Source organism: Rhipicephalus microplus, chromosome X (assembly GCF_043290135.1).
Source record: "Rhipicephalus microplus isolate Deutch F79 chromosome X, USDA_Rmic, whole genome shotgun sequence".
In the NCBI taxonomy this organism is placed as follows: domain Eukaryota; kingdom Metazoa; phylum Arthropoda; class Arachnida; order Ixodida; family Ixodidae; genus Rhipicephalus; species Rhipicephalus microplus.
In genome coordinates this window covers 429,236,847-429,254,422 of record NC_134710.1, presented here as the reverse complement: position 1 = coordinate 429,254,422, position 17,576 = coordinate 429,236,847, and the positions used below count along the sequence as shown (strand labels likewise).

The 17,576-nt window shown below is 44.2% G+C and overlaps 1 protein-coding gene across 3 annotated transcripts in view; it reads left to right on the top strand.

Moving 5' to 3' along the window:
- Positions 1-17,576, top strand: part of LOC142776555 (uncharacterized) — an 81,561-nt gene that overhangs the window by 46,964 nt on the left and 17,021 nt on the right. For 2 of the 3 annotated variants that reach the window (XM_075880422.1, XM_075880421.1), the window contains exons 2-4: positions 4,089-4,242; positions 8,283-8,363; positions 15,157-15,397. In XM_075880422.1, coding sequence (XP_075736537.1) covers positions 4,144-4,242; positions 8,283-8,363; positions 15,157-15,397 — 421 coding nt within the window. In that variant the 5' untranslated portion in view covers positions 4,089-4,143. Of the gene's footprint in view, positions 1-4,088; positions 4,243-8,282; positions 8,364-15,156; positions 15,398-17,576 lie in introns of those variants that run through there. The other variant, XM_075880425.1, reaches the window with a different exon arrangement.

Below are 17,576 nucleotides of genomic sequence, written 5' to 3'. Positions count from 1 at the left end.
TAAAGGCTTGTTTTGCTGGCTTATACACTCTAGCTGTAATGAATAATATTACGTATTTTACAGGTTATCACTTGCATCCTATTGAAAGTAAAATCGTGCTACTCCTCAAAGTTGTTTAAACTTTCTTTGAATAGAAAAAAATAAAGCTCTTGCATAGAGGCCTTGTTGAAAAATGTATATATGGTGCAGGTTAGTTCTTTGCACAACATATATTCTATTCGATTCGAAATTGTTCGACCAAAATCACTATTTGCTTTGAATGCGATTCGAACCTAAAATTCACTATTCGCACAAGCCTACTCATAATGAATATTGCTAATGAGGTAATAAAAGTGCTACTCCAATGCGTAATACTTGTTAGTAACTATGCAGCTGGTGTGCAAGCTGTACACTACAGCACATTGACAATGCTGCATGTACCGGCATCACCTATATACATATTTGTACCTTACAAGTAGACTATTATGGTGAAATGTGAGGTTAGTTTGATATCATACCGATCGCTAACTGCTGCTGTGATGACTTTGAAGTGTGATTTATTGATTTATTGTTTAGCATTTTGTCAGCTTTGATCTCGTTTATGCCACAAGAATGAGCATTTCAAGGGAGTAGTTCATCTAGCTTTTCATTTCTGAAAGTTTCAGTGCTGGCTATTTTGGCAAAATGTTAAAATAATTTATTGCTTCGATCTTGTACCGCTTATAAGACCCTCTTTGACAATAATTACATGTTATTGTGGGTACTTTTGTAGTTTGGTGCTCAGCTTTGATGCTTCTATATAATGTATGCCACGCCTGCTTGTATTTTAAATGTGTTTCTCATGTTACTTCGAGTCCATTGAGCATCCATCTGCTAAATGTTTCTTTTAATTTGATCCAATTATTGTATCTGCAATATGTTTAATATGTACTAATATTATTTATAAGAGGCTAAAATATTACAATAAACTCAAAGGAGTTGTTTGGAATATTTTGCCATCTGCTCTGAAAACATTAATACCTGCTCCAGGCTAGCATTTTTTCTGTTCCGGAATCTGCTCCAAAAGTTGATCTCTTCCATCACTGCTAATGTTTGCTTTGTGTTCAACTGCACAGACTAGTAGCAGAACAGGTCGTGATTATGCAGCAGCCGAATTATACGTCTGGGGAATTTCTCAGAAAATGGTTTTCTGAAAATGAAGTAAAAAATATGTATGTGGATGCGCATGTTAGTGAATCAGTGGTAACTGTAGGAGTGATACCACATATATTTAATAATGTACTGCCAGAGGAGGATGTACTGGCAGACTTGGGGTCACAGGTTCAATTCCTACCATGACTGTGGCATTTTCGTGGGAAAAAGAAATGCAGAACACTTGTGCGCGCAATTTCATGCACCTTAAACGGCCCCTGCAACACTTCTTCATCGTGGTCGGAAACTGCCCCCGACCTGTGCACTTAGGCCACTCTCTGTGCTCTGTGGCCACTCTGTTTAGTACCAGCACGTGCAGCGCGACTGCGATTTGAAGCGAAGTGGCACGACACTCGGAGGCTTGAAGGGGGCGCTTCGTGGCCTCCCAAACGGCAAGAGCGTGCTGGGCTTGCTCTGCTATGAAGCGCTTCTGAGCGCATGTAGTGTTTGAGCACATCGCTATTGTGTTCCATGAAAGCGTACTGCATTGGCGTTGCATGAAAGCGCACTTCACTCACTGCAGCGGGCTGGGAAGTTTCCGTGCGCTACTACCAAGTGGTCACTCTTTGCAACAGTGAGTTCATTCAAATGGGGTCACTGCACTGCAAACTTCTGAGCATTGATTCAAGGTGCTCAACACTACAAAGCCATTTGCCTGTGATAACGTAAGAAAGAACAGTGGTTAATTTTGTCTGCACGGGGTTTCTTGATGTTGATTGGTGTTATGCAACACACAGGCATCCTTGCGTACCGCCTCCATTGAAATTCAGCACCTGGCACAGAGATTCTTGTCTCCCGGCTCAGTATGTACACTCAAACCTCGGTATAACGAAGTTGAAGAGGAGCCACAATAATTTCGTTATATCCATTACTTCGTAATATCGATTATAACAGTTTGTGGCAAAGTATGCTCAGATGGGCGCACACTTATAAGCATGCAAAGAAGGAGGCCGCCTCGCGGCTTATGTACCGTGAAGCGACCACACGTGCCACGCAAAATAAACTCGGTCGAATCCCATTAATTTGAACTTTCGGGTCATTCGAGCTCACGCTGAGGTCCCGTCAAAGTTTTATGTGTATTCCAACGAGCGAAAACGCCATGTAGTTTGTACGCGCAAGCACTTGCGATGGTTAATTCAAATATACCGCACTCCGAAAATGCTCTCAGCGCCATGCCCCATCCCGCAGCGGCATCTCTCAACACTGCGCGCGAAGAAGGAAAAGAAGAAAAGGGAAAAATAAAATGTGGCGGATTGTTTGCTCTCTCTCAAATGCCGATCCGCGACGCGCCTGTGCCACGCTTCTGTGTTTTCTGTCTCTGGACATAGAGACCCTTCTCCTTTCAAGGCCCTGCGCGTAGAGGGAGAGGAAAAAAAAAAGCTGTCGCGGAGAGTTCTCCTTTCTCGGTGCAGAGGGTAGCAGGGGAGACGCAGTCATTGCTGTCGTGAGAGGGAAATTGCTTTGCACCGCGGCGCCGATTCTCGGTCATGTGACCCACTGAGCGCTTCTCCAATCCTCTCCGCTGGCTGTGCTAGGAGAACGGCTCTCTCGGCCGTGCGGGGCACGGCTGTAAGGTCGGCGTTTTGAAATAGTTGCGCCGAACGAGCGTAAAACTCCGCAAAAAACGGTATACCTAATGCACTACGAGTGGTTTTTTTTATAGACTATTTGATAGACTAATTTAGTTTGTTATATTCATTTACCTGTCAATTTTACTTCGTTACAACGAAATTTAAAATGCATGGTTCTCAATGGAGCTCTCAAGGGGAGTTTCATTTACTTAGTAATATTGTCACGGGGTCGTGACGTGGCCGAAGACAGGAGACTTGGTGTTGGGATTTAACTGTTTATTTGGGTGAACCTGTGCCCGGTAAACAGAAAATCCAATTACAGCAGCAGTCTTGCACAGATAGCAGTCGTGGACTGATAGCGGCGAACGGAGCGTCGGCCTTCGATCAACAACTGACAAGCGGCGAAGCGCGTCGGCATTTATACTCTTGCCGTCGAATGTTCTAGCGTTATCGCTGGCGGTGGCGTAGGTTCCAGAATAATCTGTACCGTTCGCAGAGTGGGTGTGATCTTATCGAAATGATCTACTACAGTCTGGAAGCTTCTTGAAAACTTCAGGTGCGGTTTCCGCTGAGAATCGTGTAGTGTTTTGGGACGATAACAAAACTTGGGAAATGGAATGTGGCGATATCCATAGACTTTTGTTGGGTATATTCATTTACCGGTCAGTTTTACTTCCCGACAACGAGGTTTAAAATGCATGGTTCTCAATGGAGCTTTCAAGGGGAACTTCATTTACTTTGTTACATCCATTGTTTTGTTATATCCCGTTACGGTATAATGAGGTTTGAGTGTAGTGAAGCATCCTAATAACTGAGCCATCACACGTGTTCGCAAAACTCAACCGCACCCTGGCAACAACAGTTGCAGAGCAAAGCTTCATTTCGTGTGTGCATTCAAGTGTTTTATGCTGGTATCCATCTAGAATCGACGCACAAAATTGCCGTGTTACGTTAAAAAACATGCACAGGAAGCTCACATGCTTTCTTTTTTTTTTCACCGAATTTCTTTAACTCGGATGCCTGACCGGCGAATCTAAACCTTTGACACCACAACTTTCCAGCGCCGAAGCCTGATGCACTGACCGCTGTGCCACTTCTCGTTTCAAGTTGGTGGCGTACACGCCTAGTAAACCTAAGTTCCTGCTTTTTTTCTGGCTTTCATCTGCAATTGAAAAGTGCTGTTGATGTCCCACATGTTTTTCTTTGGGTTCATTGTCTGTTGGCTTCATCTGGTTGTAACAAATGGAGGAATAGATTTCCCTATTTCCTCATGCTTTTCTTTATGATTTCCTAGTTGCTTTATTTGGCAACTGGGGTCATAACATAGAGGATTCACATTTCTTGCAGACGAAAGAAGCTGAGTGCAGAGTGGACATTTGAGGACCCTTCATTTAAAGAAACAATGCTCTTACTGAGAAATGGGATTCGGGATCAGATAGAGCACCAGAGGCATAGTCTGGATCAACAGAAACAGCTGAAAAAAGAGTTAAAGCAAGACATTGTAAGTGCAGTCTCTTCAGCTGATACTTCGATTCCCTTGAAATGCGTGCTTTTTATGTCTTGAGATTTCACGTTTTCGCAGCGTGCATTAGTAATCATTATAGTTGTCAAAATGTTTCCTATGATGGGCACATATATATTTCGGGGGTAAAAGTAGCTTGTAAACAGTCAACTGCTCATGAAAATTGCTAGAGCTGGATCATTTACTGCATGTCAAATAATTTTTTTTTTAATTCGGCTTATGACAATGGCCATTTAAACTCCTAACACACAGGCAAAAGTAAAGTAACTTCAGTGAACGCCGGTTGTTCCTTCGAAGGACCCATTGTAGAGATCTTTGAGAAGCAGTGAGCTAGCGACGGAGGCCATTGCCAGCTTGCTATCAACTGTGAGCAAAGGTGATGCTCCACACGATAGTGGCTCAGTCGTGTGGTGCGTGTATACTCCAACCTCAATATAACGAACCCGGGTATAATGAAATGTTGGTTATTACGAAGTAAATGTCAAACAGTCTTGCAATGGCTGTGGTGTTACGAACATCTTTATAACAAATTGTCGGATATAACGAACTTATTTTCGTGTCGGATGTAATTGCATGTATACGTAATTCAGCCATTTTACCCCGGGCACCTTCCATAGTATCCACTCATTGCCTCAGTGAAACTTGTCTATTGAAATCGTAGCTAAGCATGCTTCATTAGGTTTAACTTTGAAATGTTCTTGATTTTCTGCTGTGGTGTCGTTATCTAAAGTTAAATTGTTTTTATTTAGAAAATTGCACAACATACAAGCCTCATAAAACAAAGTTGCACCCTGCTTGAAAATAAGTTCTTTATATCCGAAAATTTATTATAACGGTATATTTCCGACATTATATTCATTGCAAGACTGTTTTTTATTTACTTCATTATAATCGATATTTCATTATGTCCGGCTTCATTATATGGTGGTATGAGCGTGCACTGAAAGGTGTCGAGATGCTGAAACAATTCAGCTCTCCTATAATGCTACCAGTCAATAAATTCTCTTGCATCAGGTTTATCAATTCAGAGGTTCGATTTTTACTAATGGAGTCGACTCTCGTTAATTCGAACTCGAAGGGACATTTGAAATTTTTTTGAATTATCAGAAGTTTTCAGATGCATGACTGTGGGTGAAGTGACATCACACATTATGATTAGGCATTGATTTTATGAGATTTAAAAATTTTTCAAGCGATTGCAAAACCTAACCGCATGCTAAAACAGAAAGCAGAGGTGTAAGGTCCACAAGTTTATCGGCCATTTACTGTTGATCACACCTTTTAAAGAAATCTTGAATTGCTAAGTGCTTTTTTGCTTTATGTGCCTTCAGCACAAAGCTCTTTATACCAGTTGAGAAGCATCACGGTTTACCATGCGTGTGCTTCGTTTCAAACATATGTTTACAAGCGCCTCAGGTCTTCAAGGCCTGAGGCGCCTATTTTTCATTTTTAGACTGTTAGGATTATATAGACATGCAAATTTTCAGTAGTGGGAAAGCAGCAGATATTTTGTGGTATGGAACCGCAAAAGGAATAAATGAACCGAGTGGCGGAGTTTGAATTAAGAGGCCTTTAAATGCATTGAAAAATTAAGATTACAGGGCCAATCAAGAAATAGAATTTTATTTGAATAGACCGAAAGTTTGAATTATCGCGAGTGCTGTATTCGGCTGCTAATCCAGAGGTCGCGGGTTCGATCCCGTTTATGGTGGTCGCATTTCGATGGAGGTGAAATGTTCGAGGCCAGTGTGCTATGCTATGTCAGTGCACGTTAAAAAACACCAGATAGTAGAAGTTTCCAAGAGCCCTCGACCACGGCATCTCTCACTATCATATCGTGATTTTGGGACATAAAACCCCAGATATGATTTTGCATAACAGGCCTAGGAATGTCAGAATAGTGAGCTTTAAGTTCGAAGCGAAGAGCGATTTGGCCAATAATATATTTCGCATAAACAGAAATGAATGTTTTCGTACAACATAATCTGTACAATATGTAGATATACTTTTTCATTGGAACAAGGCATGTGTGGATATCGTTCTTCTAACAGGGTGTGTACAGGTCCTTGAAATCCTTGAAGCCCTTGAATTAGAAAAACTGCTTTTCAAAGCCCTTGAAAATTTTTGAATTTCTCGAGCAGTGCACTCCCAGGTTAGCATTTCAATCTCCTTAACGTGGTAGACTGCTGTGGATCTGACAAACTCCCCAGTTCATGAACAGTAATTTACCACCAGCGCACATGGTCGTTGTGGGAAAAAAAATTCAGTTTGTCTATCGGTGTGGCATAGCAATGGATGCTATCTCTAATTCTTATAAACTCAACCACTATTGTAAACATTCAGTGCGTGTTGGGCTCTTGAGAACATATCAAAGACTACTAAATGTTTTTTTTATAATTGTGATGTCCATTTACATAAGTAGGATAAAACTAGCCTTATTTGAAGATTTTAGACGAAAAAGTTACAAGTTTGCATGCCGCTTAGAGACCGTGAAAAACCTACAACAGGTCCTAGAAAGTTCTTGAATATCCTTGAAATTTTCACATCGAAAACCTGTACAAACCCTGTTCTAAGTTAAAATTTCCTTTTATAATTTCTCAGGTAACTTGCATAGTGCAAAGAAATGTTCAGTTGTCACTAGTAGAAAAAATGGCGCTGCTTTCGAGTGGCTTATCGAAAGAACCCTCGTTGCCAGTCCTTATTGCAATAACTGTGAGCACTGCGTTCATCCATTGAAACATTTTGGTTCATTGCATTTTATGTAGACTTAGGTTGTGCTCTTTTAGTTTTGCTATAATTTGAAATACTGAACGACTGAGCCATGCGACCGTGTGTTTTTGAAGGTGAGTGCACTGAAATTGAGTGTGATGCTACCAGCCCATTGGTGCAGCAATGCGGTTTTGTTTTATATAAATTGGCTTTGCTTGTCTGTCTCCAGAATAAGGGCACGGAGGCAGCCATACGTAGGTGAAAGCTAGGCCATAGATGTGATGCCCCAGTAATCGCTTCTTTGTGGACAGACCTCTGCTGTACTTTTGCTAACATCATGTGCCAAAAACATTTGGAAAGCTCGAAGCATATCACTTTAAACATTTCGTGCTAGATATCATCTCTTGGGAGAAATATGAGGAGATTGGAATTTTGAAAGTGTACGTCAACACGCGTTTATTACAGCGAAAGTGACATAAGATCACGACAGCTGCTGTAGTTGACCGCCGCCGCTGCTCTCTTTAACCACTGTTGTGTGAAGTATAAAATGCGAAATAAATGAAAAACGCTGAAGGCCGAATCGAACTTGGTCACTCTGCGGGGCAGTTCAGCGCTCTATTACTAACCTATGCCAGTGCTTGACTGTGTTGCAAACGGACTTTGTGCAGTCTTTATGTCACTTAAGGAATCGCAATAACATGTGTAATAAAGTGTCTTAGTTTAGTAAAGTAACAACTAGACGTCACCCAATGCGAATTATGTAACGAATGGGTTGTTGAATGCTCCAACCCATTACAAAAGCCTCGGGCATAATTCTTCATCGTCGTCGTTCACAGTGTCAACAAACTGTACATCATACAAGTTTGTAGCGGGTACCACGCTTTTGCAAAGAATGAAGGGTGTGTGAATGCTTCCCCACTACAAAAAAAACAATTGGATTTATGGCGTAGTGGGTGTCAGCAAGTCTACCTGTAATAGTTTCCCCAAGAGCGTTAAAAAACATTTTAGAAAAACCACTCTTCCCGCTTTCGCTGTTTCTGTGCTGTGCCTTCCGTGCAGGCCTGGCATTTTCTTTTTCTCGGCAGCTTTTCATATTGAAAAGTGGCTGAATGGAGGATTATTTGTGAAAGTTTCACTTCTGTGCGAGCCGCCCGTCTCTGCTTTGTCATTTTGCAAGATGGGCTGAGGGATTTATTTCTCTTGCGGCTCAGTATTGCTGGAGTCAGGACTTCAGTGCTCTTAGAAATTGTTTCATGCCAAAGTTTGCGAGTGCTCACTGGTTACTGATCTGTGATTATACAAACATGCAGAAAAACCTTCACCAGCTAAGCATAGCGCTTGAGAAGAGAAACCTGAAGACCATCGAGGAAATTCAGAAGAAGCACGTGAATGTGAGTGGAGTGTTTCATACATATGCTATCTATCGAAGCGATTCACAATTCATAGCTCTTGCCATGAATTGTGAATGATTGAAGTGTGGATTAATTTTTTTCATGTCTTTAACCCACTTTTTGTCTAAGCCTTCATCATTTTTCCCCCTTCATTTTCCTATCTTGTTCCCCTCACATCTTCCTCTCCTCTGTCTCGTCTCTCCTATTGAAAGAGTGTACAGGCATTGCGTCTCTCTTGGGGTCAGTTGTCAGCCATGCCACCCACAAAGTGCTATCAGAGCACGTGGTTTTCACCCAGCAGGATGGATATGCGTAGCTCATCACAGCATGTGGTGGCAAGGGAGCTAGGTCTTGTCGAAAAGGTTCATTGTACAATGGACATGAAATGTTGGTGAAAGGAGGTGCGAGAGACAGGCCGACGACAGACGAGTAATATATAGGGGATAAGGTGCCCCATCAAGGTGTTGTAAATTTGTCCTGTCTTTATCACTTATTAGTGTGCAGAGTGTGCATGTCTGTCAATGCTAGAAGGCATAGGCATTAGCGACAATAACATTCCCCTCTTACGGCTTGCACATTGATGGCTGCGCAGTTCTCTTGTTTTCGTTCATTAATGCACATTCCAAATTTCTGTCTGCCCTAGGCATACCTGCTCATGCTTTTGGCAAACAAAAACTCCAGACTTTAATCTTTATTTAAATACCTCCTCGCATAGTATTCTTTGTCTGAACACTTTTTCTTGCACAAAGTGGATGTCTGAACGATCAGAGGTGATTGGCAGCAACGCTGGCTTGGGCCCAGCAGTTCTGTTCTGAGTATCTAGGAGGTGAAAGCAGCAACAGTGTCGCAGCATTACAGCATCTTAAAGGGACACTGAAGACAGCTATTAAGTCGACGTTGATTGTTAAAATAGTGGTCTAGAAACCTCGTAGTGTTACTTTTTTGCCAAGGAACGGCTTATTTTTAAATGAGATTGCGTTTAGTGGCCCGTATCAAGTTAGTGCACTTCAAATTACCTGCCTCTGAAAGCGGACTGACTCACATCACTGTTAATTGCCGTGCACAATGTTGCTCGGCTATACTGCGTGGCCGCCAATACTAGTAGAAGCAGAACGAAAGCTGCGGGAGCCACAGCACCAACAACAACCATTGATCAATTTCCTGCCATTGGCTCAGAGATGGCAGACATGTTATCGCTCAACTGGGCCCCGCTAGATGGCACCATCATAACAGTTTTACTACGCGAAAATTGAATTTTCGAACCACTTGTGTCATTCCCCATAGTAACATCCGGCGGTTCTTTTTTCCCTTAATGAAACAAAACAAACAAGCAGCATTTTTTGCGTCTCTTGATGCACCGAAGGTTCTTTATTTGGTGCAGCTCGATCGATTACTAGTGATAAATTATGGGTGGTTTGTCTGACATCATCGGATAATTTTGAGAATGTCGTACTGAGGCACATGTATTCTTGTGTATTTGGTACCTGCATTTCCCAGTAAGTAGGGCACTGCTGTTGATAATATTGTCGTTCTAGATGTTGCCATACATTGAGCTTTCAGTCTGATGTAAATTGCTATTTGACTTTAGTGTTCCTTTAAGGGGGGACATGGGTCTTGGTGACGAAAAAACGCCAAAAAAATCGATTGTTCAGTTTGGTAATTTTCGTTATCTTCATATCATCCCTCACTTGCCAGCAAAAAATGAACTCAAAATGGCGGGTTGCTGAGCCAAAAAATGTCGTGTTTATTCATCCCAGCACAGCTCTGAATGACGTCTTTGCCGCTATCGGTGCCCCGCCACAGTAGTCTAGTGGCTAAGGTACTCGGCTGCTGACCCGCAGGTCGCGGGTTCGAATCCCGGCTGCGGCGGCTGCATTTGCGATGGAGGCGGAAATGTTGTAGGCCTGTGTGCTCAGATTTGGGTGCCTGTTAAAAAACCCCAGGTGGTCGAAATCTCTGGAGCCCTCCACTACGGCGTCTCTCGTAATCATATGGTGGTTTTGGGATGTTAAACCCCACATATATACCAATCAATTGCCGCAATCGGTGTTTCACATCAGGGCCTTCACACGAAAACATACCAAGAGTACTTGAAAATGAACCTTCGGTTAGCAGCAACGAGAGCTTGTGCCAAACATTTGAATAAGTGTGCCACAGTGGTAAAGTGCCTCTACAAGAACGTCAATTTCGGCCACCCCGGAAATATTGCCGTCTCTCTTGATGGAAGCTGGCACACAAGAGGACACACCTTTCTCATTGGAATAGCTACTGTGATAGAAGGTTTTTCTGGTCATGTGCTAGACTATGTTGTGCTTTCTAATTTTTGCCTCGGTTGTGAATCTGTTCCAAAACCTGAGAGCCCGGAATACTCTGAATGGAAAGCCAGAAAAATACCTCATGCAAGGCTGGCTAAATGGAAGTACAGGGAGCAATGATTTTATTTCAACGCTTCCTTTCGCTTTATGGCCTCAGGTACACCACCATGCTTTGTGAATGGTGACAGCCAGTCGTACAGTGCTGTCAAAGAAGCTAAGGTGTACGGCTTCATAAATGTTGAAAAAGAAGACTGCTCAAACCATGTGCTGAAGCGCATGGGAACTGCGCTTCGGAACCTTGTGCAGAAGCACCAAGGGGACAGCAACGAGCGCATCAGTGGCAAGGGCCGCCTCACGGGTGACCTCATCACAAAATTGACGAGTTATTACGGCTGGGCTTTGAAATACCATTCCGGGAATGTGGATGAGATGCACAAAGCTGTGTGGGCTACGTATCATCATGTGACATCCAGTGACGAGAAATTACACCACAGTTTCTGTCCACACGGCCCCGAGTCTAGGTGCAAGCATAATGCAGCCATGGCAAGGAATGAGCCCATCCCAAAAAGCAAGTACAATTTGCCAGAGGCTGTGAGCAATGCACTGCGTCCTGTTTATGAACGCTTGTCCGACAAGAAGCTCCTGCAGAGATGCACCAGGGGGAAGACGCAGAATGCGAATGAGGCCTTGCATTCGGTCATTTGGAGCCTCTCACAGAAGGACAAAACCGCGTCATTGTTTGCCGTTGAGACTGCCATGGCAGATGCTCTTATGCATTTCAACTTAGGGAACAAGGAATCTAGTTCGCTTATTTTGTGTGAACTGCACCTAGATCAAACATGCGCAGGTAACCAGCGGGCAGTTGAGAAAGACTATCGCCGTGCTGTCGGCTCGGAGAGGAAATGTGCATTTTCAGAGGCGTTCCAGGCAGCCGCAAAGAAGCACAAGCAAAAGCCTGCTTCAGACTACTCCGCTGGGGCTTTCTGAGTGATTGTGAATACAAGTGCTGTGGCTTTTATGCATGAAATTTTCATTTTCACAACTTTTTCAGTTTTTTTCGTTTTTCTCAAATACAGATTTCTGCATGCTTTGAATGTTGGATGAGCACTGTGTCGCTAATACTGATTCGATTTTCTTGATCGTTTTTTCGTTTGAATGCTAGGTTATTGAAGTGTGCAAGAAAACTTTAATAAAATGTTTAAGGACTTTGTAAATTTTTGAAACTTTGAGAAATCAACAGTGAAAACTCAGAGCTAGGAGACTGCAACATAAAAACGTCATAACTTTTGGTAAAATTTAGATACTATCATGAAATTGCATATTTGCACTATTTGAATATTCAGCAATATACAGGTTCAATTATAGCTCTTTTGATGCATTACTTTAAATGAAAGTCACATCCCAAATTCATAAAATTACAATAGTTGCAACTTTTTTTTTGGATTGATGTAAAGAAAATGTAAATACATATTTTCAATTAGTGTACAAAGCTGAATATTCCCCCCAAAAATTATGTCTTTAGGCTTAATACTAACATATTCCACTATCGGGCCCCATGTCGTCCCCTCTTAAGTGAGGACGTGTGACATCTTGTGGAAGGTTTCACATATATACATATATTGTCACGGGGTTGTGTATATATATATATATATATATATGTATATTGTCACGGGGTCGTGACGTGGCCGAAGACAGGAAACTTCGTGTTGCGATTTACCTGTTTATTTGGGCGAACCTGTGCCCGGTAAAGGGAAAGTCTAATTACAGCAGCAGTCTTGCACAGATAGCAGTCTCGGACTGATAGCGGCGAACGCAGCGTCGGCCTTCGATCAACAACTACTGACAAGCGGCGAAGCGCGTCGGCATTTATACGCTTGCCGTCGAATGTTCTAGCGTTATCGCTGGCGGTGGTGTAGGTTCCAGAACAATCTGTACCGTTCGCACAGTGGGCGTGATCTTATCGAAATGATCTACTACAGTCCGGAACCTTCTAGAAAACTGCAGGCGCGGTTTGCGCTGAGAATCGTGTGGTGTTTTGGGACGATAACAAAAACTTGGGAAATGGAACGTGGCATTGCCCCCCTCTGAAAAAAGGCATCGTCCCGATGCTTTAACTAAAGATGAAAGTACAGTAATAATGCAAGAAAGTACAATGAATAAATTACGATACAACAATAATACAAAAAAAAACTGGTTAACGCGCATGAAACGGCTTGAGGCGCGCGACATGGACGACTTCAGGTCGCGATCGGCGTCGTTGAGAGTTCGTGATGCCGTCGGGGACAACCTCGTAATCAAGTGGGCCGAGACGTCGAACCACCCTGTACGGTCCGAAGTACCGTCGCAGAAGCTTTTCACTTAGTCCACGTCGGTGTATCGGCGTCCACACCCAAACACGTTCACCAGGCTGGTATTCCACGAAGCGCCGTCGAAGGTTGTAACGGTGGCTGTCGGTCGCCTGTTGATTCTTGATACGGAGACGCGCAAGTTGTCGGGCTTCTTCGGCGCGTTGAAGGTACTCGCTCACATCGAGGTTTTCTTCGTTGGTGACGTTGGGTAACATGGCATCGAGCGTCGTTGTCGGGCTCCTTCCGTAGACCAATTTGTATGGAGATATCTGCGTCGTCTCCTGCACCGCCATGTTGTATGCGAAGGTCACATACGGAAGAATGGCGTCCCACGTCTTGTGTTCGACATCGACGTACATTGACAGCATGTCGGCGATGGTCTTGTTAAGCCGCTCGGTGAGGCCGTTGGTCTGTGGGTGTTACGCTGTCGTCCGGCGGTGGTTTGTTTGGCTGTATGCCAAGATCGCTTGAGTTAAGTCGGCAGTGAATGCCGTTCCTCTGTCGATGATAAGGACCTCCGGGGCGCCGTGACGTAGGACGATATTTTCGACGAAGAACTTAGCTACTTCGGATGCACTGCCTTTTGGCAAGGCTTTTGTCTCGGCGTAGCGGGTGAGGTAGTCGGTAGCTACCACAATCCACTTGTTTCCGAAAGCCGACGTCGGGAACGGCCCCAGTAGGTCCATACCAATCTGCTGGAAAGGTCGGCAAGGTGGATCAATTGGCTTCAGAAGTCCCGCTGGCCTTGTCGGCGGTGTCTTGCGTCGCTGACAGTCCCGGCATGTTCTCACAGAACGAGTAACGTCGGTGGTAAGACGTGGCCAGTAGTACCTTTCTTGTATCCTCGCGAGCGTGCGAGAAACACCGAGGTGCCCTCGGTGTTTCCGAGAAACCACCGAGAAACACCGAGGTACCCACTTTTCTTTCTTCTTATTTACATTACATTGGTTCTAATAACTTCCCCTATACATTCCTTGGCATTATTGTCTGTTAGATCTCATTATATTGTGTCAAACATAATGACCAGAAGGGGGCTCCACCGCGGTGGTCTAGTGGCTGAGGTACCCGACTGCTGACCCGCAGGGCGCGGGTTCGAATCTTGGCTGCGGCGGCTGCATTTCCGATGGAGGCGGAAATGTAGGCCCGTGTGCTCAGATTTGGGTGCACGTTAAAGAACCCCAGGTGGTCTAAATTTCCGGAGCCCTCCACTACGGCGTCTCTCATAATCATATAGTGATTTTGAGACGTTAAACCCAGCATATCAATCAATGACCAGAAGGGGGCTGCCCCTTCTGGTCAGTGTAGAGTGGCGACCACAAAAGTCAACCCCATGCATTAACATAATATGGAGGGGCTTTGAGATTTGCCTTCGCCCCTCCCCCTCCCCTGGAGAGGGATCCTGTGCACGCCTGCGTCATATGCCCAGTGTCCTACTTGTAAGGCGGTGAAACTTTTCAGTGTAACTGAAATGTTATTTCTTAAAAAGAGCACCACCTAAGATGTGTTCATGATTCCCTGTCATCATCACATCCAAGTCTAGGTGACCGCTGCGCTGCAAATAGCCACGTGCTGGCAGTCACAAAATGGCTATTTCACGTGAATGTAGCTGAGTGCCATACCGAGAAAAAAAAATATGTAAGTAATATAGAGTCCAGTTGTTCTCAATGCTGCTCATATTTTTGATGATTGTTCATCAGTTTTTGGGTGTGCAGTAACTTTCGTATGACAGTGACAGGCGCTAATGTTTTTTGTTTGCGGTGTGTCAAACATAGGTGTCCTACATACAGGACGGCTCCAAAATCATTGTTTGAAAGAGTTTTTTTGTAAAGTCTTATTCTGTTTTTTTGAGGTCGTAGGAGCAATAATTTTGGGGAATTAAATTAGTTTTGTTAATTTTCCTAAGTTTGGGCATACATGCGTTAACACCGCAGTGGTGGCTTTTCAGTGGGGGCAAGATGTAAACGCTTGCATGCTCTGATTCTGCAACGTTTGCAGCATTGTGCCAGGTTTTGATGGTAGCCCTTGCAGCCACAAAATCACTGCACAATGTCGAATCTTGCAGCACAATGGCAGTGTAGTACCGACAGTGGTGGCAGCATTTACATGCCTGTGTGTGTAACCTGTGCACAGGCCAAAACATCCGCTGCCAAGGAGTGCCAGCAGCTGATCTTGGAAGTGGAACACCTTCATAAGAGACTGCAAGTCGAGGACATCAAAGCACGGGACGCTCTCATGTCTTACAGTGCACGCTCTGCTGAAGAGAGGCCACCAGCCTACACTGGTGACTTTACAATCTACAATCAGATCCTCCAGGCAGCTCACGACTCTCTCGCTGAGATGCAGTCACAAAAGAGTGATGCTGCCGTTTCAGGTGAGGCGCAACCTATACGTTATTTGATACTTGGCAATGTTGAGGATGTTTCACAAAGGGAACGTTTTCAGTAGAGGCTAAATTTATAGGCACTAAAAAAACCGGGCTTGCAGCGAAAATAGGCGTGCAAAACAGCCATTTAGGCCCCCCAAGATCGTAAATATAGGCACAATATACTTTGACAAAATTATAATTTTTAAAGAAATACATGTGGGGTATGTGTCTATGACAGGAAAGGAAACAGAAGTGTTAAGCTTATGATTGTACAAAGGCGCCAGCAGTTTATCCTAGTCATGCAATTTTTTTTTCCTTCAGGGTTTGCAGAATATTGTCTCCTTATTAGTTTGGCATGGTGAGCAATGTGTCCACCATTAGATAAACATGCTCCCGGGTCTCTCTCTTTTGGCATGGATGTGAAGCGCAACACAGGGGCATTTAGCCGGAGCGCTAATGGGCCAGAAGGGTCTTTTTGCCTCCTACTAGCTCAGTCTAAACGCACAGGGTCGATTTTTCTTTTGCCTTTGTACACCTTTAGAGGGCCCTCCACCAGTTTTAGAATTTCAAACAGGCAACTGGAATGCATGCACTGGGCTCTCGCGATCTCATCTGCCGAAATTGGCAACGCTACGCGCCCCAGAAAAAGGTGAAACGTCATCTTGAATTCCAATGGCAGAGTCAGAGCAGCTGATAGCCACTGCCGGCAAGCACTTCACCCTGTTGTAAAGCAACCCCTCCAAATCCACAATTGGAAGACAATCGACGCTGCCAGAGCAAGTATGGGGAGCAAAGTCGATACGGAAGCTTTGGCTTACCCAGAATACCTTGCATGTAGTACAGTCGAGCTCGCTTATAGCAAATCTGAGCACGACTCGGCATCTGTTCGCTGTAACCCGAAGTTCACTGTAAATAAAACGCAGCTTTAAAAGAAGTTGCGGGTGAAAACACAATTTTTTTTCCCCAAAAAAGTTTGCGATGCACTTGTTTGGAAGAGCACAAGCGATAAGGATGGTCTTGATTTTGTTTAAAACGGCAGCATGCGCTTCCCCGAGGCTCATGTCATATATACAAGTTGCTCGAGGCTATTAATGTAGCCAGTTGCTACAAGCACGCTTGTAGGCATTGGCTCCAAAGTTTCGTCATCCTCGCCATTCATTTCCTCCAAATCGCTCTTGTCGTGCGCTTCATTCAAAATTCCCTTATCCTCGCACAGTTCTGCAGTGTCTGCATCATTATAGGCTGAAATGAAATCATCGCAATGGATGTCTCACACACCTTCCCATGTCATAGTTGACGATGCGCCACCACAAATCTCCACCAGAGTGGTCCTGTGCAGAAGCTTCAGGCTCAGTATCGGGTCCGACATCGGCGAAGTAAGCCTCATGAAAATAGTTTTGCATACACATAGCCGTCACTGCTGCCCACGAAGCCTCCACAATCTCAAAAGCTGAATACAGGGACACTTGAAGGGACAACACGGCACCTACAAGTGTTTAACACGCAGATTACGCCCGAGCCAAGCGGTCACACTTTCGACATTTTGTTGAGCGGCGTAAAAAAGCGTGGAAGACCTTGTCCGCCATTCTGACTACACACGCACTCCAACAGCGAGAAAGATGCGCATGTGTGTCGTAGAAGCCAGCACGCGTGGAAATAGTGGAACTGCTTTGGGCCAGTTTCTAGTCAGAAAAAGAAACTGCTGAACTTGAGCCAGCATGACTGGCGTTGGCAACGAATGAAGGAGTTGCGATAAAGAGAGGAGAGTTCGACGGGAAGGCTACCTTGAAAACCAAAGCACTCGGAAATGAGCAGGATGGGTTGCTTACTTGCAGGATCCTTGAAACGAGCAACTGACACGTAGGAAAACTTGGGAGAGTGGTCTGCGTGTGCAGAGGTCAAAGTACCGTAATTACTCAAATCTAACGCGCACCTTTTTTCCGGTCTAGCGAGTTCATAAATCACATGCGCGTTAGAATCGAGTACGAAAAAAAAAAGTGAATACGGTCATTCTGTAGCCATCGGCACTTCCAAAATGGCCGCCCCCTACATGCGTCGGCATGGCGCGTCGACCATTTCTGCCTATATGTTTCCCATGTGGTGCACTTCGTACGTGTGCTGAGGAGTTCGTCATTTTGTACTGCATTAGCGTCGACGGTATGGAAGGAGCGACTCCAAAAACTCG